The sequence below is a fragment of the Podarcis filfolensis genome (genome assembly GCF_964270895.1).
Source record: "Podarcis filfolensis genome assembly, chromosome: 1".
NCBI lineage: Eukaryota > Metazoa > Chordata > Lepidosauria > Squamata > Lacertidae > Podarcis > Podarcis filfolensis.
Genome location: NC_139604.1, coordinates 39,658,176 through 39,684,062, shown reverse-complemented (window position 1 = coordinate 39,684,062; position 25,887 = coordinate 39,658,176). Strand labels below are relative to the sequence as shown.

The following is a 25,887-nucleotide window of genomic DNA, read 5'->3' as shown; positions in this document are numbered from 1 at the left end:
TGTACAAGCAGAAGTGCTTGTAGAGCTCCCTAGGTGAATCCTGCCCTATGTGCTCTGTGTATGGTTTTTAAAAAATCATTTTAATACAATTTTAGTGGAGGTTATGATTTTATGAAGCTTATTTATTTTTGTTTGTGACTTTCATTTGTTTTTACTTTACCCCCCTTCACATTTGGCCTATAAAGCCTTGCTTGTAAAAGTTACTGGTGCTTATTCACTTCTGAGAAATAGAAGATAAAGGGGAAAAAGACAGTGCAGATGGGCAACAGACTGCTAGAGCGCCCAGGGCATGAGAATTTTGGTAGCCCTGGGAGACAATGCAAGCACATATTTCGTACCCTGAAGTAGCACACCATCTATAAATACATTTTGTATGTTGATAGACATGCACAGCTGAAATGTGTTTAAAAAATCATGATTATTTTTTTTAATGGAAGCAGTTTCCACTGTGAGTCCTCAGAGTTGAGAGACCAAATGAATTGGTCATGAAACAAGTGGTGATGGAGCTCAAATGTGGCAAGAATTTATGCCAGCTTCCCAGTTTTACACCCCATTCAGTTGGATGGAGGTTCTGAAAATGGATGGCTTTACTTGCTTTATTGACTAATATTACACAAGCATCTATAGCCAAATGAAAACTTCTGCTATAGTTACTGGGGTTGTGGGGAGAGAGACCTGACTCCTACTTTCCATAAAATTGCGCCCTCTTCAGCTTTTGTCTGCTGCTTTTCTCTCAGAGCTGATTCAAGAAATTGAAAGAAAAGGTTGAGTGCCTTGTACTTTTGCTTCCCCTGTTTCTACAGTAACATATGAAGTGGTGCTTACAAATCTCGCTTCACATTTACAAGTGGAAGCAAGCAAACAAGCAAGCACATGACTCTTTGTGCTTCTGCTTCTCACATCTAACATTTGAACCATTCCAAGGACCAAACTAGATGTCTACTTCAGCAGGACTGCTGGGGAAAGAAAAAAAAAAGGAAGCTGTGTGTTTAAGCTCCCATTTTTATCAGCAGCTGCATTAGTAACTGTCAGGGGCTCGGGAGCAGGAGCACAGGGGAGAGAGGAAATGGAGAGCGAAGGGGAAGAATCCGAGGGCAGCGTAGGGGAGTATGACAGTGACCCGAGAGATTCCATGAGCTTCTCCAGCGAATCAGAAGATTCCCAGAAGGGGGCGCCGATGGTCAGGGCAAGGGGGGTCCCAGGGGGGACGCACCAGAAACAAGGAGCCAGCGGGAAACCCCAAAGCAGCAGCGGGGGATCAGGACCAGTTTCCCCACCAGAGCGTAGTGGGGGGGGAAGAGTCACATGTGTCAGGACCAGCGTCTCCTCCAGCGGGGAGAGAAGATGAGTCAGGGCTGACCACGCCTCCATCGGAGAGTGGGGGAACGGAGGGGAGGTCAGTTGCAGCTAGCCTCCCCGAAGGGAGAAGCAGTGACAGCAGCAGTGAAACGGTCAGGAGGAAAGTTGCTGGCTGGGCGCGCGTGCCAAGTTCAAATGTACAGGCGCGAGGGACAGCAGGAGACCCGGATTGGGAACCAGCTCCTAAAGCCCGCCGGAGGGAGGGGGAAGGCTCAGGGGATTCAGCGTCAGAAGAGTCTAGAAAGGGCGAGACCCCGACGGACAGGCGGAACCAGAGGCGGAAAGAGCAGAGGAAGAGGTGGAGCAAGACTAGAGTCTTAAACTGGTGTCTGGGGGGAGGAGATTCAGACGGAGCTTCAGCGGTCTGAAGTTTGAGACGTAGAGCTGCACGCTGCGGCTCTGGAAGTGAAACTGAACTTCAATAAAGACTTTCGTACTTAGCAACGAAGCGGCGTTGGTCCTTTGTGAGCTGGGACCTCGGGCAGCTCTGACAGTAACCCTCTGACACAAAGAGAAGAACACATCCATGTCAGAGTCAGCATAGATTAGAAGATTTTGATGTGAGGTCACAATCTACTTACTGTAACAGCATACCCTCCAACTTTTCGGGAGGATAAATCAGGACGCACACACCCTGCACCATGCGCCCCGCCCTGCCCCCCACCGCCTTAGTTTCTGTGGCTCGGGCCATGGCAACCTGAGGCCTACCTGCATGGCTAATCTCAATGACAACACTGTCCCCCCTCTGCTGCCACTGTGGCCTCTGCCTCGACACCACTGTGGCCACGGCCTTTGCTGTTGCCACCGTGGCCATCACCGTACTTCCAGAAGCTGGCGCCCCCTCAGGCCTGAGGTTCCACATCCCTGATTTTAAAGAATAGCAACGGATCTGGCAAATTCGGAAAATGGTTTTTAAAACCGTCATTTTGAACATTCCTGCAATTCTTGAATGGGCATGGGACCCACAAAGTTGTCCTCAGCATGTTGCCATCAACTTCAGGAAGGAGCAACAAAGCAATGAGCACTAGGCTCAAATGGCATAGTAAAGATGGTGATTCAAAACTGTGAAACCACATCACATGAGGAGCAACTCATATGAAGTGGCATCCACATGAGATTGTCCACAATTTAGTTCCTCGGGTAACTGCTGGTGGGGAATTTTGCTAAATATAGATAAAGTCTCTTTCTAGTTGGATCCTTGGAGATTTCTGTAAAGTTCCTATAACTGCTTAAATATTCTGATGTGTTCAAAAAATTCTGCCTGGGCAGCAGAATTTTACAAGGTGGGGGGGGGGTCATATTCTGTTATGAAAGTAAGCACATTTTGTTTTTTTAAATTAAATGCCTGCAGCTGAATTCTCTCCATACAGTAATATAAAAATGTTATATTTTCAGATTTACATTAGTGAAAATGAAAGCACTTGAGTTTTCAGTCCTACTCAGAACTGCTCCTGCTTCTTTCCTGAGCAGGAATACCCTGCTTGCCAAGACACTGATTTTGTGGGTGGAGATAGAGTCAGCTTGTAAAATATGCTTGCTCTGTAACAGAATCCATTTCCTGCTAACTACAATATTGCAACACACCCACAAATAGAAACTAGCACTTCCTTAAGGCAGAGACTTTTACATGTAAGTACTGTATTGATATTTTCAAACACTGTCCTTAATGTCCTTGAAAGTAAAAGCTGAAAGAAACTGTGTTTTTCTACTCAAAACCAAAAGAACATTATCTTAAAACTTTTTTTTTTCCTGTTGCAATTGTTCTAAAGTTCCTCAAGTAGGGCTTGTTTTGAAATCAGATTTTTTTAAAAAATCTGCAGTGTTTATGGGGTTTTGCTGTTTGGCTATTTGACAGTCTAAATTCTGGAATGGGGAAATGTAAACAGTTCCGCTTTATAACTACTGATGCAAAACTGCTTTAAACCAGGCCTCTGATTTATGAGAGAGTGTGGCAAAAAACAACAAAAATGCTGCAATTTTGTGCATGCTTACTTTGAAGTAAATCTTACTGAACTCAGAGAGGCTTTCTTCTGAGCAAATTTGTATAGGAGAAGGCTGTGCAAAACGTTACAGCATATGCATTTAGAAGAATAACAAATTAAATCACCATCCTTGTCATGATGAATGCTGGTGAAGAACTCCTATACACGATTTCACACAGGAACCAATTTTGCATGTTTCATTGTAGTTAGAGCCAACTTAATCAAACCTATAAATAAAATTACAACTGCTGCTATATGTGCAGGCGGAATCCAGAAATAATTTACTCAAGTTACTCCACAGTAAATATACATAGGAGTGTAATCTAAGGGAGGATACAGACCAACCTTTAATATGTGAATTTTCGAAAGAGTGAAGTTTTTTTTATTATTATTTTGTGGAAATTAAAGCACATACAGTAGTTGTAAAACATTTGAAATGCCACGTAGTTCTTCCCAACTTCCTCTAAAAGACAGAAGAGGCTGGTTAGTATAAGACTGCATAAACATGGGCAGAATTGCTCTTTGATAACGCAGGGCAATGTGTCATGTACAGTAAGCCCACACTGAACTTGTGTACATTCAGCTTTATATGCTTGGCAAAAAAAACTTTAACATTTTGCTCTCAGTTTGTGTTTGGCTTGGTAGGCTGCAATCTGTACAGGCCTGCCCCTACACAGAATACCATATGAATTAGTGGTACCGAGAATTTTTTCACAGTAGTTTTTCTGTTGTGGTAACAGTACTTTTTCCAATGAGTAATGGGAACGAGTGCTATTGTGTCTGTGTATTTCTTGGTTTGCCTCATCGTATGTTGGGGCCGAACACAGGGAGGAAAGATTAGCTATGTGGGCCAGCTGTGTATATACATTTGTACACTGTAAATGTCAGTGCTTTTCTTCAACTGGAACTCACCAGAACTCAGTTCCAGCACCATTTAGGTGGGAACCATTGCCATTATAAGGGAACAAGGGAGGCATTCATGGTGAGTTCCGGCACCTCTTTCCAAGGCTAGAAAAATAGCAGTGGAAAATGTCATTTTGAACACACAAAATACACAGCAAGTGGATCGTTTGGTAGTAAATTAATACTTTCCTGAACCCCACTTGGTTCCCCAACCATCCCTTAGTTCAGGGGTTGTCAACCTTGTCCCTACCACCCACTAATGGGCATTTCAGGATTCTAGGTGGGTTCTACAGCACAAGCTGAATCCTCCTTCCATTGAGCACTGGTGGGTGGTAAGGAAATTTTACTATCAAGAAAGATGCATTAGGGGGCAGTAGGTATAAAAAGGTTGACTACCCCTGCCTTAGTTTATTTGCATGAGGTTGGGAAGCCAAGTCAAAGTACAGTGGTACCTCAGGTTAAGTACTCAATTCGTTCCGGAGGTCCGTTCTTAACCTGAAACTGGTCTTAACATGAGCTACCACTTTAGCTAATGTGGCCTCCCACTGCCATTGCACCGCCGCCACGCGATTTCTGTTCTCATCCTGAAGCAAAGTTCTTAACCCGAGGTACTATTTCTGGGTTAGCGGAGTCTGTAACCTGAAGCATCTGTAACCCAAGGTACCATTGTATGGTCAAGAAAGAAGGTTGTAGCATGGAACAGCCCGGGGGAAAATAATGACTAGAAAATGAAGAGAATGAGGGATATAGGAGACACATGAACTTGGATGAGATGAAGGCAATCAAAAGGGGGCTTAGAAAAGTTTCTTAAATAAAAGGGACTGCGTGTGGTAGAGAGTAGAGAGAAAGGGGACGACTATAGCAATGGAGGATGCCAGGGAGTCTAAGCAAGAGCAACTAGAGTGCAATTTGTTGTATTGATTTCAACTAATCAACCAGTGTTTGGTTACAGGTCTTTTATCATTTGCTGAAAACATACCAAATGCTGAGTGTTTTATGGCTGTGTGAGCATGATTAAAACTCAGAGTAAATGCTTACCAAGGCATTATTTTAATAGGTTCCAGATCTTTAGGGAGAAGACTCTAATTCAATTTTAAAATAAAACATATTTTCTAGCTAGGCAGTAAACAAACAAAAAAACCCAAAACAAAACCCACCATTTCTTAGATGTCACCTTGGAGATTCAGCAAACCAAGCCACGGAAATGATTCCTGATAGAAATCACTTATTGCTCAGACTTACAGCAGTGGCTACGTTTACAAAGGAGCTGTACTCCACAGCTCTGTACAGGCTGGGAGAAAAAATAGCTATTTGCTGCGGTCAAGGTCTCTGTTCAAAGTCCGATAAAAATGCCGATATGCTGCTTTAGTAAGTGCTTTCGTCTACTTACTTGCGTAATACTTGGCAGCTATACATTTCTAAGCAGTCCTTGACGTGGGAGAACTGCCGACTCTGCTCTGTATCTTTGCTTTTGCTTTTCTTTGTGCCTCACCCTACTCAAATTGCAGCTAAATAACTCTGCTTTTGCTGCATATATCTTCTTTTTTAAAAAATTAGGTTGGTATTCTGCCATGGCTATGAGAAGCTTGCTTTCTGACCATAGCCACTATGTCGAATCCTTTCGTCTGTTCCTTGAGAATTCGACGGAGCATCAATGCATGCTGGAATTCATTCAGAAGAAGCTGCCGGGCATATTATCAAGGTAAAAGCATCAGGCATCTTATCAGAAGAACAAACTTTTGATAAGCTCTGGCATACATGATGTTTGTTTGTGTGTGCAACAGAGCCAGGTTTGCAAGAACTGCTGGAGAGTATCAGACTGCTGTTTCTGTCCTTCCCGTCCTTTCCTCCCTCCCCCTCCTTCTCTAGATCTTTAATAATGTTTTACTTCAGACATCCCAGTAGAAAGCTTTTCTTTGTGATAGGGTTTGCCTAGCAGAAGACAGGGATCTCATTGTTTGCTCTCATGTAAATATAGCTCAACTTCCACGCATTCACATACAATAATGAACAGCAATCACGATTTATCAGGATGTACTTTCCTTTGCAAAACAAAAACAAAAACCCTAATAAAAAAAATTAACCTCATTGATGATTCATGTGTGGAAGCTAAATAACCACATGTGGCGTATTGGCTTAGGGGACCTGAATGCCCTAACCACAAGAGTTTGTCTAAGCATAGTATCCTAGTATATGGAAGCCCCATAAAAGTGTGCACTTTGGAACAAAACACTGAGACCCAAACCTGCTCCTGTCTTCATAACTCCACCTTTTCATTTGTATAGGCCCATCCTGGGTTCTGCTAACCTACACCAAGACCATTTCTGCCAAACTGAACTGATTGAAAATTTCTGAAAATGAATGTCATTGAACTTTTTGAATACCTACTGATCTCTTACTGTTTTAAAAAGATGCACTCTTTACCTCCTCAGTATAGGCAGTGGGAAATCTACAATCAATATTCTAAGCGTTGGTGGCGGGGCAGGTAAGTAAAGTATGAAGACATGCATTTAATTATTTGAACTACGGGTTTATATTACGTATATAACAGATTATAATTCATTTAATTTACAATTTAGTTTCCAAGGTAGCTGTCAATAAAACCAGAAGCAATAGGATTATCTCTACAATATGTTGTATGGAGGAAAAAGACACAGAATGACATCCAGTCTAATCCTTTGTGTATTTACAGTTTTGAGGTTTTACATTTTGTATGTTGAGACCTAGATGGTGAAAAGTGGGATATATAGATATAGATATGTATATATTTATATACACACACACATTTTATTATATATATATATATATATATATATATATATATATATATATATATATATATTAGTAAGAGCTGGGCATTGTTGAACCCACTGAAATTAATGGGTTTGATGTACCTAATTTTGCATTGGATCGGGGCGATAGGTGTACATCATATCTGACTTTGGATTCCATCTCCTTTTCCATTACTAAATATTATACTAGTTGACCAAATGTCCAGAACACAAAGGGGGATATGAAAAGGACCGGCTGAGCATCCTCCACTAAAAATTGTTGTATGATCTTAAAACAGCTTAATTTGTAAATTAATCAACTTGTGCCATTATTGTCTTATCAGTAGTGTGAGTGGCGAGGGCAAAGAGAATAGGCAAACATGGGGAAGAGACAGATAAGTGAGGCATTTAATACATTATTTTGTTTTCTGGTGATAACCAACTAGATATCAGATCACACTATCCTTCATGGTGGTCATACTCATTTGCTGCAGGACTGTGCAAGATTTTTTCAATGGTTGTTTTTTTAAAAATAATGAATTTAGCAAAGAAAGAAGAAAAAGAAAGAAAGAAAGAAAGAAAGAAAGAAAGAAAGAAAGAAAGAAAGAAAGAAAGAAAACCAGAGAGGGGAAAGAAAAAATAAACCCATCAGCTCACATTAAAAAAATCAATTCCTATTAATACATTCATCTTTATTTTATCTAAATATTTATAAACTGCACTTTTGTTTTTTAAAAATACATGGTGGTAGTGTACACCATATGAAAGTTACAATGATAATAAAAACATTAAAAAAAACTATCCATAAATACTGGTTGACCTAAAGAAAGTGTGCATTTCAGAGGCCTGTCTAAACACAAATATAAGGCGGATTTGTAAGAAAGCAGGAATGATTCCCGCCGAACCTCTGCTGGTAGGGCATAATAGTAAAGGCTCAGTCCCTAGTGAAGGCCAACCAAAACCTCTGGGGGCATGAGGAGCCACAAGAAGTGCCACATCAGAGGATCTCAGTGATTGAGGTGGAGCATTAAACACATAAATTAATACAGACCATCCAAATGTCCAAACAGGTATTCACACAAAGTTAGTGTTTATAAGAAATGTGCTCAAATTTAGCAGGGGCAGCAAGGTCCTCAGACCATTGTGAAATAGAAGGTTCTTACAGGCTTGAAGTAGAAACGTATTGGTGAGGGAAGGCTCACAAAATCCACTTTTGTCGCCCTGCTATTAATACCCATGCCACAGGGCCATAATTAAAAAGTACATGGATATCTGCACATATCAAGGTTTTCGCTACTACACAGTCACTAGTTAAGTGACTGAACAACCCTGACAGGGAGCCCCACTTGTTCTGGGAAACAGCTCTACTCACCACAGTGTGGCAGCAGGTACTCTGTCTGCCATGACTGTTAGCCATAGATAGGCTCATTCTCCATTATTTTAACTAATCTTAAAAAACAAACAAACTCAGGTGTGCTACCAAAAGGCAGCTATCCATCAGTCTTAGTGCAGCGTTATCATTGACTCTTGGTATGAGAAGCACCCGGCAGTAAAATGCATAAAAGCAGCGTCTTTTAGACAGTCTCACTATAAGTGGCAATAACTAATAGTGAGAATGTGTTATGCCAGTCCATAAAGAAAGTACGCCTTGTTTTCACCCTTTATCTTATTAATGTTGCCAACTCACACCCTCCAATCACAAAAGGCATTTGCTGTGCTATAAAATAGCAAATGTGCCATAAACAATCCATTTCCTTGAAAAGTTTAATTGGAATCTTAATGGTGAACATAGTGATAGCCTTTTTAAGGTAATTGTATCGGAGAGCTTAAATAATTCCTATAGCTTAATTTGAAAGTTGTTGATAGCGCAGGCTGCCGCATATTCAGCTCCTGAATCCCCCAAAGCACTTGTTTGCATATAAACAACTAACTGAACTCAATTAAGGTCGTAGATTAAGCTACAAATCAAAGGGGTTGGGGGAAGGGGTGTGAAATATACTCAGAGTCGCAAAGTGATTTCATGCTCTTTATTCAGCTCCCAGTGGTGAGGAGGAATGAATGAAAGTCCCCTCAAGGTATCTGCTTTATATACATTATTTACACAATGGGTTGCACATGATTGGCTAATTCCGGAATTCTACTGTAAGCCAATCAGGTTGTGGATTCACTTCTATCTGGAGCATGATTGGGTGGTTCCTGCCAACCAATCATACTGCTGCATTGTTCTAGGACCAATCAGACTGCTGCATTCTGAATCCTATTGTTCTAGGACCAATCAGACTGCTGCCTTTTGGATCCTATTGTTCTAGGACCAATCAGACTGCTGCAGTTTGGTTCCTATTCAACTGAGTACATAACAGGGTGGTTTATAATAACCTGGTAGGGGTGGTGAGTTGATTACTTGTGAATGGGGAACGATACAACAGAAATGTGACTTTTTTTAAATTTGGAGGAACAGGTTTTTATATCAGTACAGAGTTTTGATTTTTTTAAGGAAAGAATAGTATTTGTACAGAAGGCACAGGAACTTCTGTATGCTTAGAATTAAGGACCAGTGTGCTTCTGAGCACATGCTCAGCTCATGAGTTTGTTTACAGGATCAGAAATGTTCTCATTGTTAATACACACACACCGCTCCTGGTTTCTCCTCTACCCCCAAATATTCATTTCAACAATCTTTTTTTTTTGGGGGGGGAGCCTTTTGTTGCTGTTATTGTTAAACCATTGGGAGTCAGATACATTGGTCAATATGCCACAAATCATTCTAAGAGCTACCAGATCAGCCTTCTGCCAACCCATCTACATTGCTAAACCAAGTAATGTATGTCAAGTCCTGTTACAAATACTGGCAGCTCTCCCTCTCATTCTCTCCCCCCCCTTTTTTTCTTTCTTGTGTCCTAGGAGAAGTTGACCTTCAGATTCTTGCAGAAGTACGGGCTAAATATCCTGGAGTCATCATTTGTAACGATGTGGTAGAACCAAGTGCTGAACAAATAAGTGCTTACAAAGGTATGAGCGCCGCAACCCTAGAGTCAGTCACGACGGGACCTAATGGTCAGGGGTCCCTTTACCTTTTATGCTTTCTTGGTTTCATTTCTTAAAAAGCAGAGTACAAAATAAGTTGCCAGATAATTTGTCCTATCTGTTGTATCATTCTCATCCCGGGAAGTAACACTTCCAGGGAGCATTCATTCATCACAATTCTATTCCAAGGGAATGGGATAGCTATCGTTTGATAGCATGGCAGTGATCCAGAGGAGAGCAACAATAGCTTAATCCCTTCTGAAGCAGAAGTGGAAACAGTACAAGCGAAGACACTTGCTGCTGAAACTAAGAGGAATAGACTGCAACTGCCTGAAAAGTTAGGTTTGAACTCACTCCGAAGTGAAGGGCTACTTCATATTAATTTCCTAGATGGATATAAACGCACACAATATGTAGCCAGTTCTGATGAAAGCACATGTCTGTTTTGACACGTGTGTTCATAATGGGAAGCTAATTTGTTGTATACTTGGCAAAGTAGGCGTATTTCCATTCCATGTGAAGTGGACCTGAGAGATACTAGCTCTCTTCAGATGTTCAGCCTGACCACATAAGCACCAAAGGAGAGTTGTGGGACGGGAGCATGCAGGCCATCCCTGACCCCCAGTGTCCCTGTGTGTGCTAGCCCCACTTCTACTCCTGACTTTTGGAGGAGTGGGACAGAGCCAGCACTGAGGGGAAAGCTGGAGACAGGGCTGCGGGTGTTAGTGGCATAGCCTGGGTTGCCAAGTGCCCGGGGCTGTGCAGAGTGGTGGGGTGCGGATAGAAATGGATGGAGTACATTCAACTGCCTAACAGTATCCACGTCACCCAGGAGATCGCAGCCACAGAGATAAGAAAAGAAGACTTGTTCCATAGTCTGGAGAGGTCACCTTCCTAGAGAAGCTTTTTTCAATGCAGCCCAGTGATGGAAGCGCACAGCTGTATTGAGGCAGCACCGGGTGTTGAAATTTTGTGCCCCCTAACATTTTTGCACCTGGGACAACTGCCCCTGCAGCCCTCCACTCCCTACTACACCACTGGTGGAAGAAGCTACATGTTTTTGCCCTCCCATGGTCAGGCTGAACACCTGAAAAGGGCCATTGTCTTGTGGACTTTCTAAACTTGTTTGGTCATTAGCCCAATTCTGATTTTTGGCATAGGGCTACATGTGGCTACATTGACAGGCATTAGCTTTCTTTCCCTACTCTTCATTTCCTGATGTCTCCTCACAGACTGTCTAGTGATTAAATAGAAGCAGACTGAGTCAGATTATTTTCAGTGCTGATATGGATTACTGCTCAATGATCTCCGAGTTTAAAATAGCAAATTAGATTTGAACTGTGGTCGTATAGGCTAGAGACTGATAAATGGAAGAGAGGACTGAGCAACAGCCGCAGCATTCAGAAGTGGTAGCCCATGTCCAAGAAGGAATGCAAAGGAAGAGAGATAAGTGCAGGTGGAACATTTCTCATCTATTTCACAGGGATGTATCCTAATCGGAGCCCTGAAAAATGTAAGACTTTGATTTGATGTGCTAAGTTAAAGCTGTACCAAAGCACAATGTGTTTGAATGCTATGTGTATACAAAGCCATTAGAGCACCTCCAGACTGTCAATTTTTTCAGGTGGGATTCAATTATATTCTGGCAAATTCAGGTTGTATAATTACAGCTGATTGGGAGGTCTTGTGCAGCAAACCCTGCTCCCCCCCCCCATTGGACTTTTTGCTATAAGGAAAGTGACAGGGAATTGCATTAGAAAGTGAGGGAATAACACTTGCTTTGATGCCAAATAATCTCTCCAACAAATAACCAATGCCACCTAATCTCCCTGAACACAAGGGCCTTTCCACACTCTCTGTTTATAGTGCTGCTATAGTTGCTGTTTGATCCAATGTAAAAACTGAATTTGTAGCTGATTGTTTGCACCTTTGGTCACATTAGAGAGTGAGGGTGGGGCTTTCCTATGCACGCTAATGGTTGTTTCTGTGAGAAAGGTTTTTTGGCTGTAGTCACACCCCTTGTGTATCCTTGTGCTCCTCCAGCCATTAAATGTCAGAGCTGAAAATGGGGATAGCAATTTTGTAGCTTTTTGTGTGTGTGTTTAGTGTCTAGTATTCCCGAATTCTATTATTGTGGGAGTACAGGAAATTAGAAGACGAACTATGGGTCAACCTGAGCTATGGTGAACCTGGTTATTGTGATGAAATTTTGTCTGAAGCTAATGATTGCTTTCACAGGCAGTACTTTGGCTCAGCACCATCATTCCTATCTGCCATCTCTCTCCTCTGAATAGCTCACAAATTCACAGTTTGCACTGGCCAGAGGGAAGCAGCATGAAACAGACATCTCCCAAACCACTCAGCAACCATCCCCTCTACATAGAAACCAGGGCAATGCTTGCACACATGCTAATAAAAAATTATTATTATTATTAGTCACACAAATGGATATATCGAGGATCCATTCCAGTTTTTTCACAAAAGTCAGATTTCTTGTGGTAGATTTTCTTTTTTTAAGTACAGTATTCTGGCATGCTAACTGAATAATGATGACATTATGTGACAGAGTATGCAAAAAAGAAAAAGTCCAGAAAACAAAGCCACTACACCACTATAAATGGAAATGGCCCTTAGAGCTATTGGGGGACTTTCTGCCAAGAAATAGTGGAATCAAAGCTTGGAACAGGGTTCAAGTAGCTGTGAAACAGGTTCCTGGTTTTCTTTATTTCTGATAACTTTTGGGGCACCAAGAAAGGAGCATGCCATATGTCATGCTTTCAGCCTGGGATGCTAGAGAAATAGCAAGTATTTTCTGCAAATCAGGAAAGCACAGCAACCACCTCTGTCATTCAGTGCTCACAACTCTGCTTAATTCAGAACTGATTTCATGAGGAGTTAAAATGAGGCACAATGGGGTTAAGTTACCTATGGATTCTGGGGAATCAAAAGCCAATTGCATAATATATGAAAATACCTTATACACAATCTAGCCAATGTTATCAGTGGATATCAAAAGTAGCTGCCATTGGGCTTATCTGCTTCAATTTCTCCCATGGAACCAAGTAACATTTTATGCTGTTTCACTTTGTCCAGATAGCTTTACTCTACAATCCAGCCACTGCCTTAAGATATTTCTTCTCCATTGTCCTGTAAATCTAAAATGTGACCCTGGAGTCTGAGTTCTAGATATAAAATAGCAAGTATATATAAGAACATATTTTCCTCCTGATTGGATTCATCAAACTGCTTGAGAGGATGGAACTGGGGACAGATTCTGAAACAGCCGCATGATTTATGCTGCTCCAAAGTGTTCCTTCCACTTTGCTTTGCTCTGTGGAAGTGAGTGAATGGAAGGTGGCACTTGGCAGCTCAAGACTGGTCCCGCCAGTGACACCAGGCACGTTGTGTTTTTTAAAATATATGGCTTTCAGCTGCTTTAAAATTTGAAATGGAAATTTATTCTGTATTTGCAATTGAGATAAACTGTGGAGCTATCATATTTTAGAACGAGTAGCAAAGACAGAAAACCTTGAGAACATAAAGTTTTCTTGGCACAAGGAGACTTCGCTGGAATATGAAAGTCGAATGAAGGCAAGCAAAGAGGTGAAGAAATGGAACTTCATCCACATGATCCAGGTAAAGGGAGGCCTCAATTGTGGGACAGTTGTGGTTGTTGGGACAACCGTTTTCCTCATGCTACCTTTCGTGTGCGATAATACCACTTGAATGTCAAAGCGGTGCTCCAGTCCCTTGTATTCTATAAGTTTGTTCTGTTCACAAGCAATAATATATTTGTTCCAAACAATCAAGCCCAAAGAAAACAAAGAATGCATGCAAAACGTGCTGTAGAATAATAAGGACAAAACTCTGCTTTGCATTAGCTAGCGCATCTGAATAAAAAGTGAGTAGAGCTTAATATTGCTGCACCCCTTTCCCCTCAGCTATGCGGTTCTCTGGCACAAAACTCAGTTCCACCCCCAGCTTCCCTGCTTCACCTCTCTCTGAGGTCTACCGCCCTGGGCTGGATTTCTGCTAGATATTTTAAACCCTCTTTATTTTTGCTGCCACCACCAGGTACGAGAATAATTGCCAGCTCTAGCATAGCCAGTCAAGAGGCAAGTGTGTATGATACAACAATATCATCAACAACAGAATAAAATATTGCAGAATTATTCAGTGCTCAGAAGCATGCGGTTTCAGTTACATACTTTCTTAGATGCTGCTTTAATCCATAGAAACACCTCTACCTAACTCCATGCTTCTAAATGTACCTAAGCAAAATCCACCCTCCCCATCTTTCCCAAATGCTATCCCTACTTGCTAAATCCATCACAATCTACCCAACACTATCCATCCAGTTCCAAGGACCTTCTGAGGGACCTCAGGGTGAGAAGAGAAGTTACAAGGAACCAGGTGGAGGGCCTTCTTGGTAGTGGAACCTGCCCTGTGCAACACCCTCTCATCATATGCCAAACACAAACTTTCTGGAGACATATGAAGGCAGCCATGTATTGGGAAATTTTTAATGTTTGATGTTTTGCTGTGCTTTTATTATCCTGGAAGCCACCCAGGGTGGCCGGGGCAACCCAGGCAAAAGGCTAGGGTATAAGTAACAGATTATTATTATTGCTATTAATTCTACAACCTTCTCCCACCAGTATTTGAAGGCCCACCTGATCACTGCTCACTTCCAATATTACAAGCACACCCCATTCCCCTCCCAATCCAACACTGACCCTAATCCATGTACTGTCCTGAACCCCGGCCTACCTGGCAGCAAGTCAGTATGTCAAGTCCAAAGTCCAAGTCCAGGGACCGAGCCACACAAGCAATTCAAAAGCTCAGGAAATGCAGTCCAGTGTCAATCCAAGTAGCCAAGTCTGAAGTGCTGTAGTCAGAATACAGTTCAGAGTCACACCCAAATCACAGTGCAGGAACATGCAAGTCAAGACCCAGCAACATGGGGAGTTGAGCAGAAACAATGCCTCAGCTTCCCTTTTCTACCTTGCCTGCTGATTGCAGCATCTGGGCTTGATGAGGTATGTGACACTCACCTGTTCCAAGCCCACTCCAGCTGAGGAATCACACATCCCAGAGCTAATGAGCTCCACCTGGCCAGCTATGGGCCCTTGCCTGCCTCAGCCTCCTGCAGCTCCCTATACCGTAGAGCAGTGATGGCCAAACTCGGCCCTCCAGCTGTTTTGGGACTACAATTCCCATCATCCCTGACCACTCGTCCTGTTAGCTAGGGATGATGGGAGTTGTAGTCCCAAAACAGGTGCGGCGCCGAGTTTAGCCATCACTGCCTTAGAGCCTGCTGTGTTCGTGGAGACAGGGGCTCCTCTGGCTCTGGTGATAGGTCCTGCTGCTCTGGTTCCTATGCACTGACCCCCATCCCCACCCCATCCTCCGTAACCCTGTGAATACTTCCTACACCAACTTCTCCTTGCCCCTCCCCACCTTGTCCCAGTGTGTTCCAGTCCTGGCTACACCCCTCGCCAGGATCCCCTCCCTCCTCTCCATTGTCCTGCTGGTTCATGATGCTACTTGCCTACACATTTAGCACAATACATACTACCATATACTACTTTACTGTAGTTGCTCTAATGTGTATGCAGTATCATTTAGACACACATCACAAATACATTTTTGGTTTGGGTATATTTGAGTCATTTCACACAAAAATGGGAGCATTCATGGAAAAGATTCAGTGAGTTCATTCTACATTAAAGTGATTCTTATATTTTCTAGATGCTGTATTATGTAAAAGACATCCCAGCTACTATCAGGTTTTTCCACAGCCTCTTGGAACCTGGGGCCAAGCTCCTTATTATTCTTGTTTCAGGTAAGTGCTGATCTCAGTAGTTCAGGCATTGGTAATCTCAAGATTGAATTTCTGCAATGCGCTCTATGCAGAGCTTACTTTCTGCTTCCAGAAAGTGCAGTTAGCACAGAATGCTGCAGTGCGGTTGCTGACAGGAGTGAGGCCCACTCAGCCTATAACACCTCTGCTTAGAGATGCACACTGGTTGCATTTTCTTACCAGGCCAAGTTCAAGGCGTAACTACAGGTATATAAAGCCCTAAAGGCTTGGAACCAGTTTATTTGTGGGATCACCTTATCCCATACTCAACTGCTTTGATCTGTGAAACTGGCGCTGTTCCACATACCACATAATACTCATTCTGCAGTTTTAATAAATCAACCTTTTAGTGCGGCAGTGCCTACACTTTGGAACTCACTGCCTATTGATATCAGGCAGGTGCATTCATTGCAGTCTTTTTGGCAACTGCTTAAAACATTTTCATTTAGGCATGGCTATCCAGACATTTAGATGCTTACATTCCCTCCCACCCCCACCCCCTTTTACTGTTAATTATCTTTAAATGCTTTAAGTGTTTTTTGTTGAATGTTAATATTACTTGTAAACTGATTGGGTGTATTATTACAATCAAGTGGTGTATAAATTTTGTTAAATAAATAAATACTACCAAGTACATTTCTTACACAGTTAAAGGTTGTAATTTAGACTTGTATGTGATTTCCTATGAATGTGTCTGTTTTCATAATGGAACACCAAGGCCCAGCTGCTTATAAAAATCTATTTCTCAGAGATTAAAAATACAAGTTATATAAAAAATTCTCATATTAAAATGCACATACAACATTCTGATTTAAACAATCTTATCTATTTATGCACTCCTGTCCCAGTCTTCAACATACTTTTGACCACATAAATAGACTATTATACATATGTATCAATTGTACGCACCCAAACTACTTTTTTTAAAAAAAGGATTTTAAAATACTTGTGTTAATCTGCCCTTTCAGCCTCCTCCTGTGCATGTTTTCTTGGATATAAGTCCCACTGAGCTTAATGGAGCTTACTTGGAGTTTAATGGTGCATAGAATTAGCATGTCTATTCTGTAGCATCATGAACAGCTTCATAGATTAATGATATGCAATGAGTTCGAGAAATCTATGCAATATTTCTTCTGGTATTGGTACCACATAATTAGCAGCTAAAGTGGAAGTTAATCTCCTTTGTGGGGAGATACCTATTCTCATGCTGTGGGGGAGGTGTGTCTTTTTCTATCTTCTAAATAAGGCGTATCTCTTACAAACACATTTATTTATTACAGTTATAATATGCAGTGCCTTTTTTCTAAAAAAATTTTTTAGGGGTACTCTCCTTTTCCTATTCATATTGAAATTCTGCCCCTCAATGAGGCCAAACGTAGATTCACAAAATGTTTATGGGTATGCGTACCCCTGCATCCCCCCCCCCCAAGAAAAAAGCACCGATAATACGTTATAATATAAAACTGAGGTAAGATAACCCTTTTTTCAAGAATGGAACTCAAAGCAGGATTTCCAGATTCCAGGCACAGAAGCTACACATGTTGAACCTCTGCAAAATTGTTGCATTGTGTATGAGTCAGTTACAATCTAGAAGAGTGATGGGGAATTATCAGTTTATTCAGCTAGGAATGGGGAAGGAAGAGCTTACTTTTTATCCCTGAATTGCACCGAGCCATTGAGTTAATTAAGACTGTCGCTTAAGCACTACAGAGGAAGTAAGGCCCATTCAATGCAGTGGATGTTTATTCTGAGTAAACATGTACTGGTTTGTGTGTTGCCCTCATTAGAAGGTCCCTGATTCTTTGGATGTCATTGAATGTAATGGAGTTGTCTATCACAGAGATACGAGTTAATTATATAAACATTAGAAGAATTCACAGAGTTATAAAATAGCTTTATAAAGTTCACAGCAGACAACAACAGCCCAAAATGTTCCATTAATTGCAGAATGTCCCCATTTCCCCTCCCCTAACTGCACACAAATGTCACAACAAATGTTGCAAACAGAATAGGCACCAAGTCTGAAATCTCAACTCATGCAAGAAACCCAATTGTTCTTAATGAATCCATTAATCTGCTGCAGATTTTTCAGAATAGCACATGTCGTAACACCTGACTGCATGTGGCATTAAGTAAATCTCTACAATGGAGCTCTGTTGTGCTATTTGGCTGGCTCATTGCCCATGTTTACTGCCCATTTTGTTTAATATTGCGATACAGTGTAAAAAAAGAAAGAAAAAGAATCCCATCTTCAGCTGGTTATATTTGACACCTGAATAAGAAAGTTGTGATCAAGTCAATTGCAAAATAGAATACCAGAGGAAGTGGCATTTATATGTTCATGTGGATATAGTACCGAGGCAGCAGAGCAAATTGAACAGATTACACGCAGCAGGTTTCAGTGCCTAATGGGCATCTTATGAGTACAACCAGCCAAAGTTAACCGTTTTCAAGTTCCACTGATTTCAATGGGCGAGTTAAACATGTATGAAAAACTCTTCCATTAAATTCAATGGACCTAGCAAGTGATTGAATAGCCTAGTTTGTGCCTGAAGTGTCCTATTCAGTTACAACAGTGGCATATTTTTTACTAGGCATAACAGATATGATTTTGTTATGAGTTCTTCAAATGCATGCCTAATTTTATCTCTCATTTTGAAAATGTGTATCTGTTTAATAGTACAAATTTTAAAAAGGGGAGGATATAATTCTTCACAAATGTTTGGTGCAGCTGTGGCCGCACTTTGCTCTTAAAACTGGGCCTCTAAACTGGGGGCTGCTTCTCCTCCATAAAGCTCACTGTGTGACTAAAATAATAAATTTTGGTAGGGTTTATATAAATGGCTGCCTTTCTATCATAGGAATACGGGAGGGGAAACCAGGAACACAGCAGCACACAATTGTGTGAATTACAGGGAAATGTAACTAAGGAGCCACACATACATCTCATTACATTGAGCATGGTTAAACTGTTCCCAGACTGCATTTTTTCCTGATTGCACATCGAAGATGGCATGTCTGCATGTTGTCTCCCCCAAATCCTCACATGTAGAATACGAGCATGCCAGGGAGAAGTCCCACCTAGCAAACCAATTCCCACAGCCATTTCAAAATCAAGAGATGTTGCAGTTCTGTATTTTGAAAGTAATTGTCTCTATGTACCCGATACAAAAGTGAACTTAAAATCAACTCTAAGAGAAATTTGAAAAGTTTAATCTACATTCTGGAAGAGGCTGAGGTACTGTATTTCACTGCATAATGGTCACCACCCCATAGTAGTCACACCCCCTTTCTTCAGTCCCTAAAATCGGTCCCAAAGCATTCAGGGGATTTCTGAGCACCAAGGGAAGACCTCAAGGGCACCTTTGCTGCCAGGTTGGTACAGGATGCTGAAGCAAGGGAGGGGGTAACAGGGAGGACTTGTGACAACTGTAGACCTCCAGTGAAACAATAAGCCCTAATGAAGCTTAGACACTGATACAAAAAAAGTATAAAAAAAGTAAAAAAAGTATGCTTGAGTCAGTGTCCACGTGCCGGAGAACGCCCAAGTCTCAGTTTGGGCTGTAAAACCACCAGCTCCCCTTGCCTAGGGTAAGTTTGGCAGAGGAGATATAGAAGGGCAGCAGCATGGATTTGTGGCCCAGATACTAGTAATAATCAGGAGAGGAGATATGGATAGACATGAGCGGTAAGACAGGTGCAATGGGGAAGGGGGAAGGCTGTCAAGGAAACCATGGGGTTAAGTGGAAGAGAGGCAAGGGAAGGGAATAAAAGCACTTTGTTGTTTAGTCGTTTAGTCGTGTCCGACTCTTCATGACTCCATGGACCAGAGCACGCCAGGCACTTCTGTCTTCCACTGCCTCCCACAGTTTGCTCAAACTCATGCTGGTAGCTTCGAGAACACTATCCAACCATCTCGTCCTCTGTCGTCCCCTTCTCCTTGTGCCCTCCATCTTTCCCAACATCAGAGTCTTTTCCAGGGAGTCTTCTCTTCTCATGAGGTGGCCAAAGTATTGGAGCCTCAGCTTCATGATCTGCCCTTCCAGTGAGCACTCAGGGCTGATTCCCTTCAGAATGGAGAGATTTGATCTTCTTGCAGTCCATGGGACTCTCAAGAGTCTCCTCCAGCACCATAATTCAAAAGCAATAAAAGCACTAGACCAGGTGAAATAGGAAAAACAGCAACAGAAGAAACCATCTTTGAAATAATACTCCCACTTAAATAATACATAAAAGCAATTTTTGTAGTTCACCAATGTGACACCTGTGAAAGACTTGCTGTTCTTTGGCAACTCCTGTGCTTTTCAGCGGAGCTTGTCCATGTAGGAGTTCTTAGCAGATTCTTCTCAGTGTAAACTTTCCCCTACAGAAGTAATAGGGGATATTCATGAGAAACTGGGAGTAGAGGCTAAAAAGAGCAAAATGGTAAGGACACGGTTTGAAGGCTTCAGATCCTCCTACATTCTGCTTGTCAACAAGACCGAGGCAGCTCTGAAGAGTTATGTAGTGTTGTTTTTAAGATAATAGTCTCCCCACACATTCAGTTCTCAACAAAGTATTGAAAAACAAAAGTAGTGCCATATGTTGCATCTACAGGGAGTGATTATTTTAATGTGCCAGTCAGGTAGTGTATAATTGCTCCGTTCAGAAATGGTGTTGAGTCACAGAACACTGACACCAGCACATTTCCTGCAATTAGTGCTCTGCATTCATTTTCCGCCAGGTGAAGAAGGGAGGTGGGGGGAAATATACACAAATTTGTTGTGCGGCATCGATTCTAAACCGCCAGAGTGTTTATGTTTCAGAAAGAAACTGTTTAAAGATATACTGCTTTCCAAAAAGGCAGGCAAATGGCTTTATTAGCAATGGGGATTTGCAGTCATACCTCTCAGCAAGCCCTCATTAGTCCTGAATTTATTGCTTTCCTACCCAATGGGGCTGGTGGCTTTGGCCTTTTATAAATGATTCACATCTGAAATGCTGAATCATGCCACCAAGGGTACCAAATAAATGGATTAGCCTGAATTCACTTCCCACTGTTCCTGCATGTGGATATATATATATATACATATATATATCCGCAGGATCTTATCTGTGTCCCTTATGCTAGTTTTTAGTGGATTTCTATAAGAATAGCTCCCTTGTCACAGTAGGATGCAATCTGACTGGCCTAAGGTTGCCAAATGTTCTTTATATTTTGAGATATCCCCTATTCCAGAACTTCACAGATGAGCAGAACATAATGGATGTCCCTTATCAGAGAATCTTGTCATTTCATACTTCTTGGAATAGACACCAAAGCTCTTTGATGTCTTGGGCTGCTTGCTTCTCTTTGGCCTGCTTTAAATCGGTGTAATTGTTTGTCAGTGGTCTGGCATTTCCTTGCAGCTTAGCCTCAACGCTAGGCAGTGGCCTCTTTTAAATGTGCATACATTGGGCAAGTTCTCTGAGTCTTGACAAAATTCCATGAAAATGAATGGGGTTTTAATTGGTCAGCATGACTCAGATAATAATCCTGCACGGACTTGCACAGGTGAGATTTATTTCCTATTAAGCAGGCATAGGATCTGGCTGAATGTTCTATTCCTTTACTTTAAATGGGCTAAATCCATGAGTAATTTGAGAGCTGTGACATAAAAAGTTTGTTGGTTTGTTTATAACATTTCTACACCACTCTTCAAGCCCCCAGAAAGTATTTCTAAATGATAATAAAACAATTCATCAAAAAGCAGGGAGCTTCTAGGCTCTTACTGTTTTGCAGATGAGATCCAAGCAGGTTGCACAATTAAGGTAGATTTGGCACTCTTGTCAATACACTCACTCAACACACCTCTTGCTCCTCTGGCCTGGAACCAGTGTCTGAGGTGAGGGCATGGAATCCATTTTGCAACTCCAGTGACACAGTATGGCTCCTGACAGTCCTCCTTCTTTGTGCTATGTTCCTCCAGGAGTTTGTTTCCAGCAATGGGTGATTTCCCTCTTCCATAAGGGCACCTCACCTGCATTGCTGTTCCGGGCTAGTCCTCTCTTCTCTATTGAGAAATTCCTCTTCTTGCCCAGTAGCTCAAAGTGTGGACAGGCGGGCCTCAAGTTGCTGTACCTTGTCTTCCAGCAAGGCAACCAGCTTGCACTTGCTACAGGTGTAGTTCTGCATGTTCACAGGCAGGAAGAGAAACATGGCACAGGTGTTGCAGTCACTGCAGCAGTTCCCTCGCCATCCATGTCTCTTGGCCCTAGGCACACCATGAGACATCACTCTGGGCCTCTCCTTCCAACTCCCCTGCTAGATGCCCTCAAAAACACACCTGTTTACAAGTCCTAGTCATGAGCTCCTGGTCATGGGCTCCCAGAGGCTGCAAAAAGCTAAATCGAACTGCTGCTGGCTGCTAACTCCTTCCCTGTGACATGATGCCATATAAATTCCCCACAAACAAACCAGTACAATTACTCAATAAACATATGATGTATAGCCTCTCCACAAACTTTGTTCAACTATATTAGGATGAATGCTTCATAAACAGATCACCTGGGAGCTAGCCTAGTATCGTATCAGGATTAAATTAGCAACCAGAACAGAGCAGATAATCTTCAATGCTGAAACTGATGAGTGAGTTCTACTCATGTATCAGCCACTTTAGCTTTGCCTCTAATTAGACATTAGAGTCTAATGTCTAATAATTTCTCAATAGTTCATCTCTGTTGGCATTATAGGGGCGAGGAATTCACACAGTGCTATTACCGTAGGTATATTACAGTGACTTTGGAATCCACTAACGCAGGCATCCCCAAACTGGATGTTTTGGGACTGCAGTTCCCATCATCCCTGACCACTGGTCCTGTTAGCTAGGGATCATGGGAGTTGTAGTCCCAAAACATCCAGAGGGCCAAGTTTGCCTATGCCTGTACTAACCAGTAGTTCAAGCAAACCATATCCTCATTAAGATCAAGAATTTGGGAAAAGTTATCTTGTAATGTATAACCATGGTTTGTACTTGAAAACAATCCTAGCACCACCACTGATGGTTTCAGGTGGTGTTAGGATGGCACTTCTGCTGGCAGAGAGAAGTGCAGATGGGGGATGGGAGCTTCTCCATGGTGGAGGTCCCAGCTGCGCCTTAGCAGGTAAAAGCTACTACCAGCAGTTATGTTTACTCAGAAACAAACCCTGTAGTATTTAATGAGGATTTTTGTGAAGTACGTTTTCATAGGATTGCAAGCTTGGCATCCAGTGTGTCCTCTCCTGAATTTGTTCATGTACTCACTTATTCATACTGGACCCATAAATGGCTGACATTTGTAAAAATTCCTCTCCTCATATGGACAACCATACATATCTTGATGAGATATCGAGGAAGAGGCAAAAATCTAAGGGCTTGTTTACATAATCAGTTAAACTTGAATAACGCCTCCTTACTTCAACTTCTGATTTGATTGCAGATTCAGAGGATGAATCAAAAGCTGAAAAGAGTTAAACGAAAGTCAATAACCTGCTAAAATCAAAGACTTGCTTTCTGACTAGAGATGAGATAATGAAAGGACATTCTAAATGCTTTCTCCTCTCCACCCCCATCCCACCCTATGAAAGTTCTGTCCCTTCAGTGATGTGTAGGGCAGCTCTGGTAGTTTCATTGTTTACTCTTGCAGCACTATGTGACAAGACAATAATCCATCTCTGCTGTTCAAGAACATCAAAAGTGGCTCTGGTCTATGACCACTATTAAGCATCTTTCCCTCTCTCTGGATGTTTAGGAAAATTATCAGCCTTGGTCTAATTTACCATGATGGGCCAAAGGAAGGGCTTAGCACAGACTTCCATGCAGCTCCCTCTATAATCAGCGATTGGCTATTATTATGTTTTAATAAATATATATACCACCCTTCATCCAAAGATCACAGAGTGGTTCAGAACATAAAAATACAAAACAAGAACCCATAATACCTAATGAAAACAAGAATAAAAACAAAGCAATAACCCCCCTCCCACAAACACATATAAAAGGCTGTAGAACAGAGCTTTCCAAACTGCAAGTTCCAGGGAGCTCAGAAGCCCCCTCCACATTAACCTAGACCAGGACTTGTAGTGTGGCTGCCCCTGCCCTGTGGAATACCATTCGTGACAAGAAACAACAGGTGACCACTATTTGGACTTTCCAGAAACAATAGAAGACATTTTTGTTCTGACAGGCTTTCCCAAGCTGCATAAATAGGCCTTTGCCAGAAGTGTCTGCTTCTTAAGCATTTTAGTATTGTTTTAAATGTATTTGTTGTTTTTCTGTTTTTAGCTGTTTATTATTATTGTATGTGTAAATTGCCTCGAGAGAAAGTGATGTAGAAGGCGATTAATAAATCAGCAATAATAGTAATGGTGAAAATAAAACTGCAATATGATTTATTTGGCAGGAACCAGTGGCTGGGCCAGGCTCTGGGAGAAATACGGTTCTCGCCTGCCTCTGAATGATCTCTGCTTGTATGTTTCATCTGCTCACATTGAAGAGATACTTGATGGGGCTGGTCTAAATTACAAGTCCTATGAGCTTCCATCTGATATGGACATAACTGATTGCTTCACTGATGGAAACAGAAATGGGGAGTTGCTGCTTGATTTTTTGACCGAAACCTGTAATTTTAGTAAAACTGCCCCCACTGAATTAAAAAATGAAATTATCAAAGACCTTAAAAAGCTTGAATACAGTGAAAAGAGGGGTGACAAGTATTTTTTTAATAACAATCTGAGTGCAATAGTGATTGAACCCTAAATGTGTTCAGCTGGGAAGCAGCCACTCAGTTGAATATTTATTATTTGTTAAATACTTTATTAGTTTGGTAAGTATGTGATGCTTGAGTCAGATACACATATATCCACAGGATCTAACTTTTTTGCCACTGTTACAGCTGCTTAACAGTATTGTTAGGTGTTTACAATGCTACATATTAAGACTTTGCTAACAGATTAAAACATAGCTTGCAGAGTTGTACATCATTATCCTTGCGCAGTGGTTCTGTTGTTGGCTATCGTGTGCTGAGATCATTAATCAAAACTTGAAAAATTGCAGGCCTGTGTGCCTCTTGATTGATGGGAAAGGTGTTATAATGACCTTGAAAAGATTAATCCTTTATGAAGAAAATGTACAGAAAAAGGAAAAAGTTTAAATAGAACTTTATAGCTGCCTTTACAGTTATTGCAGCACATATTTCAAACCTTTAAATTTTAGAGTCCACAGTCAGTTCTGCTCTTAGCTCTTTAATGTTTTTCTCTTTGGTTTAACGCTGTTTAAAAAGTAATATGTAGTGATAGGCTGGGGAGAAGAGGAGAAGAACCTTAAGATGCAGGTTTAGAGATGGGAAGAACAGGCCAAATGGCTGGGCATTTGTGCCTGTTTAATGGTTCTGGTGGAAGTGGAAAAATCTAAGTGAAAGGGGACCTCCAGTCAAGGTCATTGTATACAGCTCTGTTACTAATATCAGGAATATCCTGTGTTTGACTTCCGGGTCAGCGCCAATGACGAATGGCGGAGTTCCTCCGATCGGAGGAACGGGCTCTGTGGAAATTGGGTCTTCCCGCTGCGGCGAAGGCAGGGGCCCGCTAGAAATCCCAGGCGGAGAAGCCTGGGAACGTGGGGTTCGGCAGAGCACCGAGCACCTCCCCTACTCACAAGGAAACCCCTTATCGGGGCTCCGGAGTGAAGTGGGGTGAGCAGCGCGGTGCTGCGAACCGATCGCTATTTCCATGGAGGGAAGCCGCACAGCCATCGCCGGAGAGCGCTGACTTTTTCCTGATGACATTTGGACTCTAAATCAAGTACCCGTGAGTAAAAACAGAGAATTGGATTAAGAAACTTGCAAAATTTATGGAATTAGGCACGAAGCGGGAAGGTTTAAATAGGAAGTCCACCTTCCGCTTTTTGTATATAGACTGAAGCAAAGACCTTGCAACCTAATAGCCTGGAAAACTGCTTTAAATTTGGAAATTTCCTGCATCCACAAC

At 41.8% G+C, this 25,887-nt stretch overlaps 1 protein-coding gene and 1 long non-coding RNA gene across 3 annotated transcripts in view; one reads left to right on the top strand and one right to left on the bottom strand.

Moving 5' to 3' along the window:
• LOC310747943 overlaps window positions 1–15,780 on the bottom strand; it is a 109,310-nt gene extending 93,530 nt beyond the window's left edge. Inside the window, exon 1 of the long non-coding RNA XR_014541039.1 lies at window positions 14,810–15,780. This is a non-coding gene — a long non-coding RNA (uncharacterized lncRNA). The remainder of the gene's footprint in view (window positions 1–14,809) is intronic.
• LOC310747819 (histamine N-methyltransferase-like) lies at window positions 2,864–25,027 on the top strand. 2 transcript variants are annotated; one of them, XM_083583076.1, is made up of 7 exons: window positions 2,864–2,988; window positions 5,802–5,946; window positions 6,677–6,729; window positions 9,917–10,024; window positions 13,545–13,675; window positions 15,791–15,884; window positions 24,303–25,027. In XM_083583076.1, exons 2-7 carry the CDS (start codon window positions 5,816–5,818, stop codon window positions 24,656–24,658), a joined length of 873 nt encoding a protein of 290 aa, XP_083439202.1. In that variant the 5' UTR covers window positions 2,864–2,988; window positions 5,802–5,815; the 3' UTR covers window positions 24,659–25,027. The 2 variants fall into 2 exon arrangements, with proteins under 2 accessions (XP_083439202.1, XP_083439201.1); XM_083583075.1 differs by lacking the exon at window positions 2,864–2,988 and adding an exon at window positions 5,579–5,612.
• Window positions 25,028–25,887: the final 860 nt, after the last annotated feature.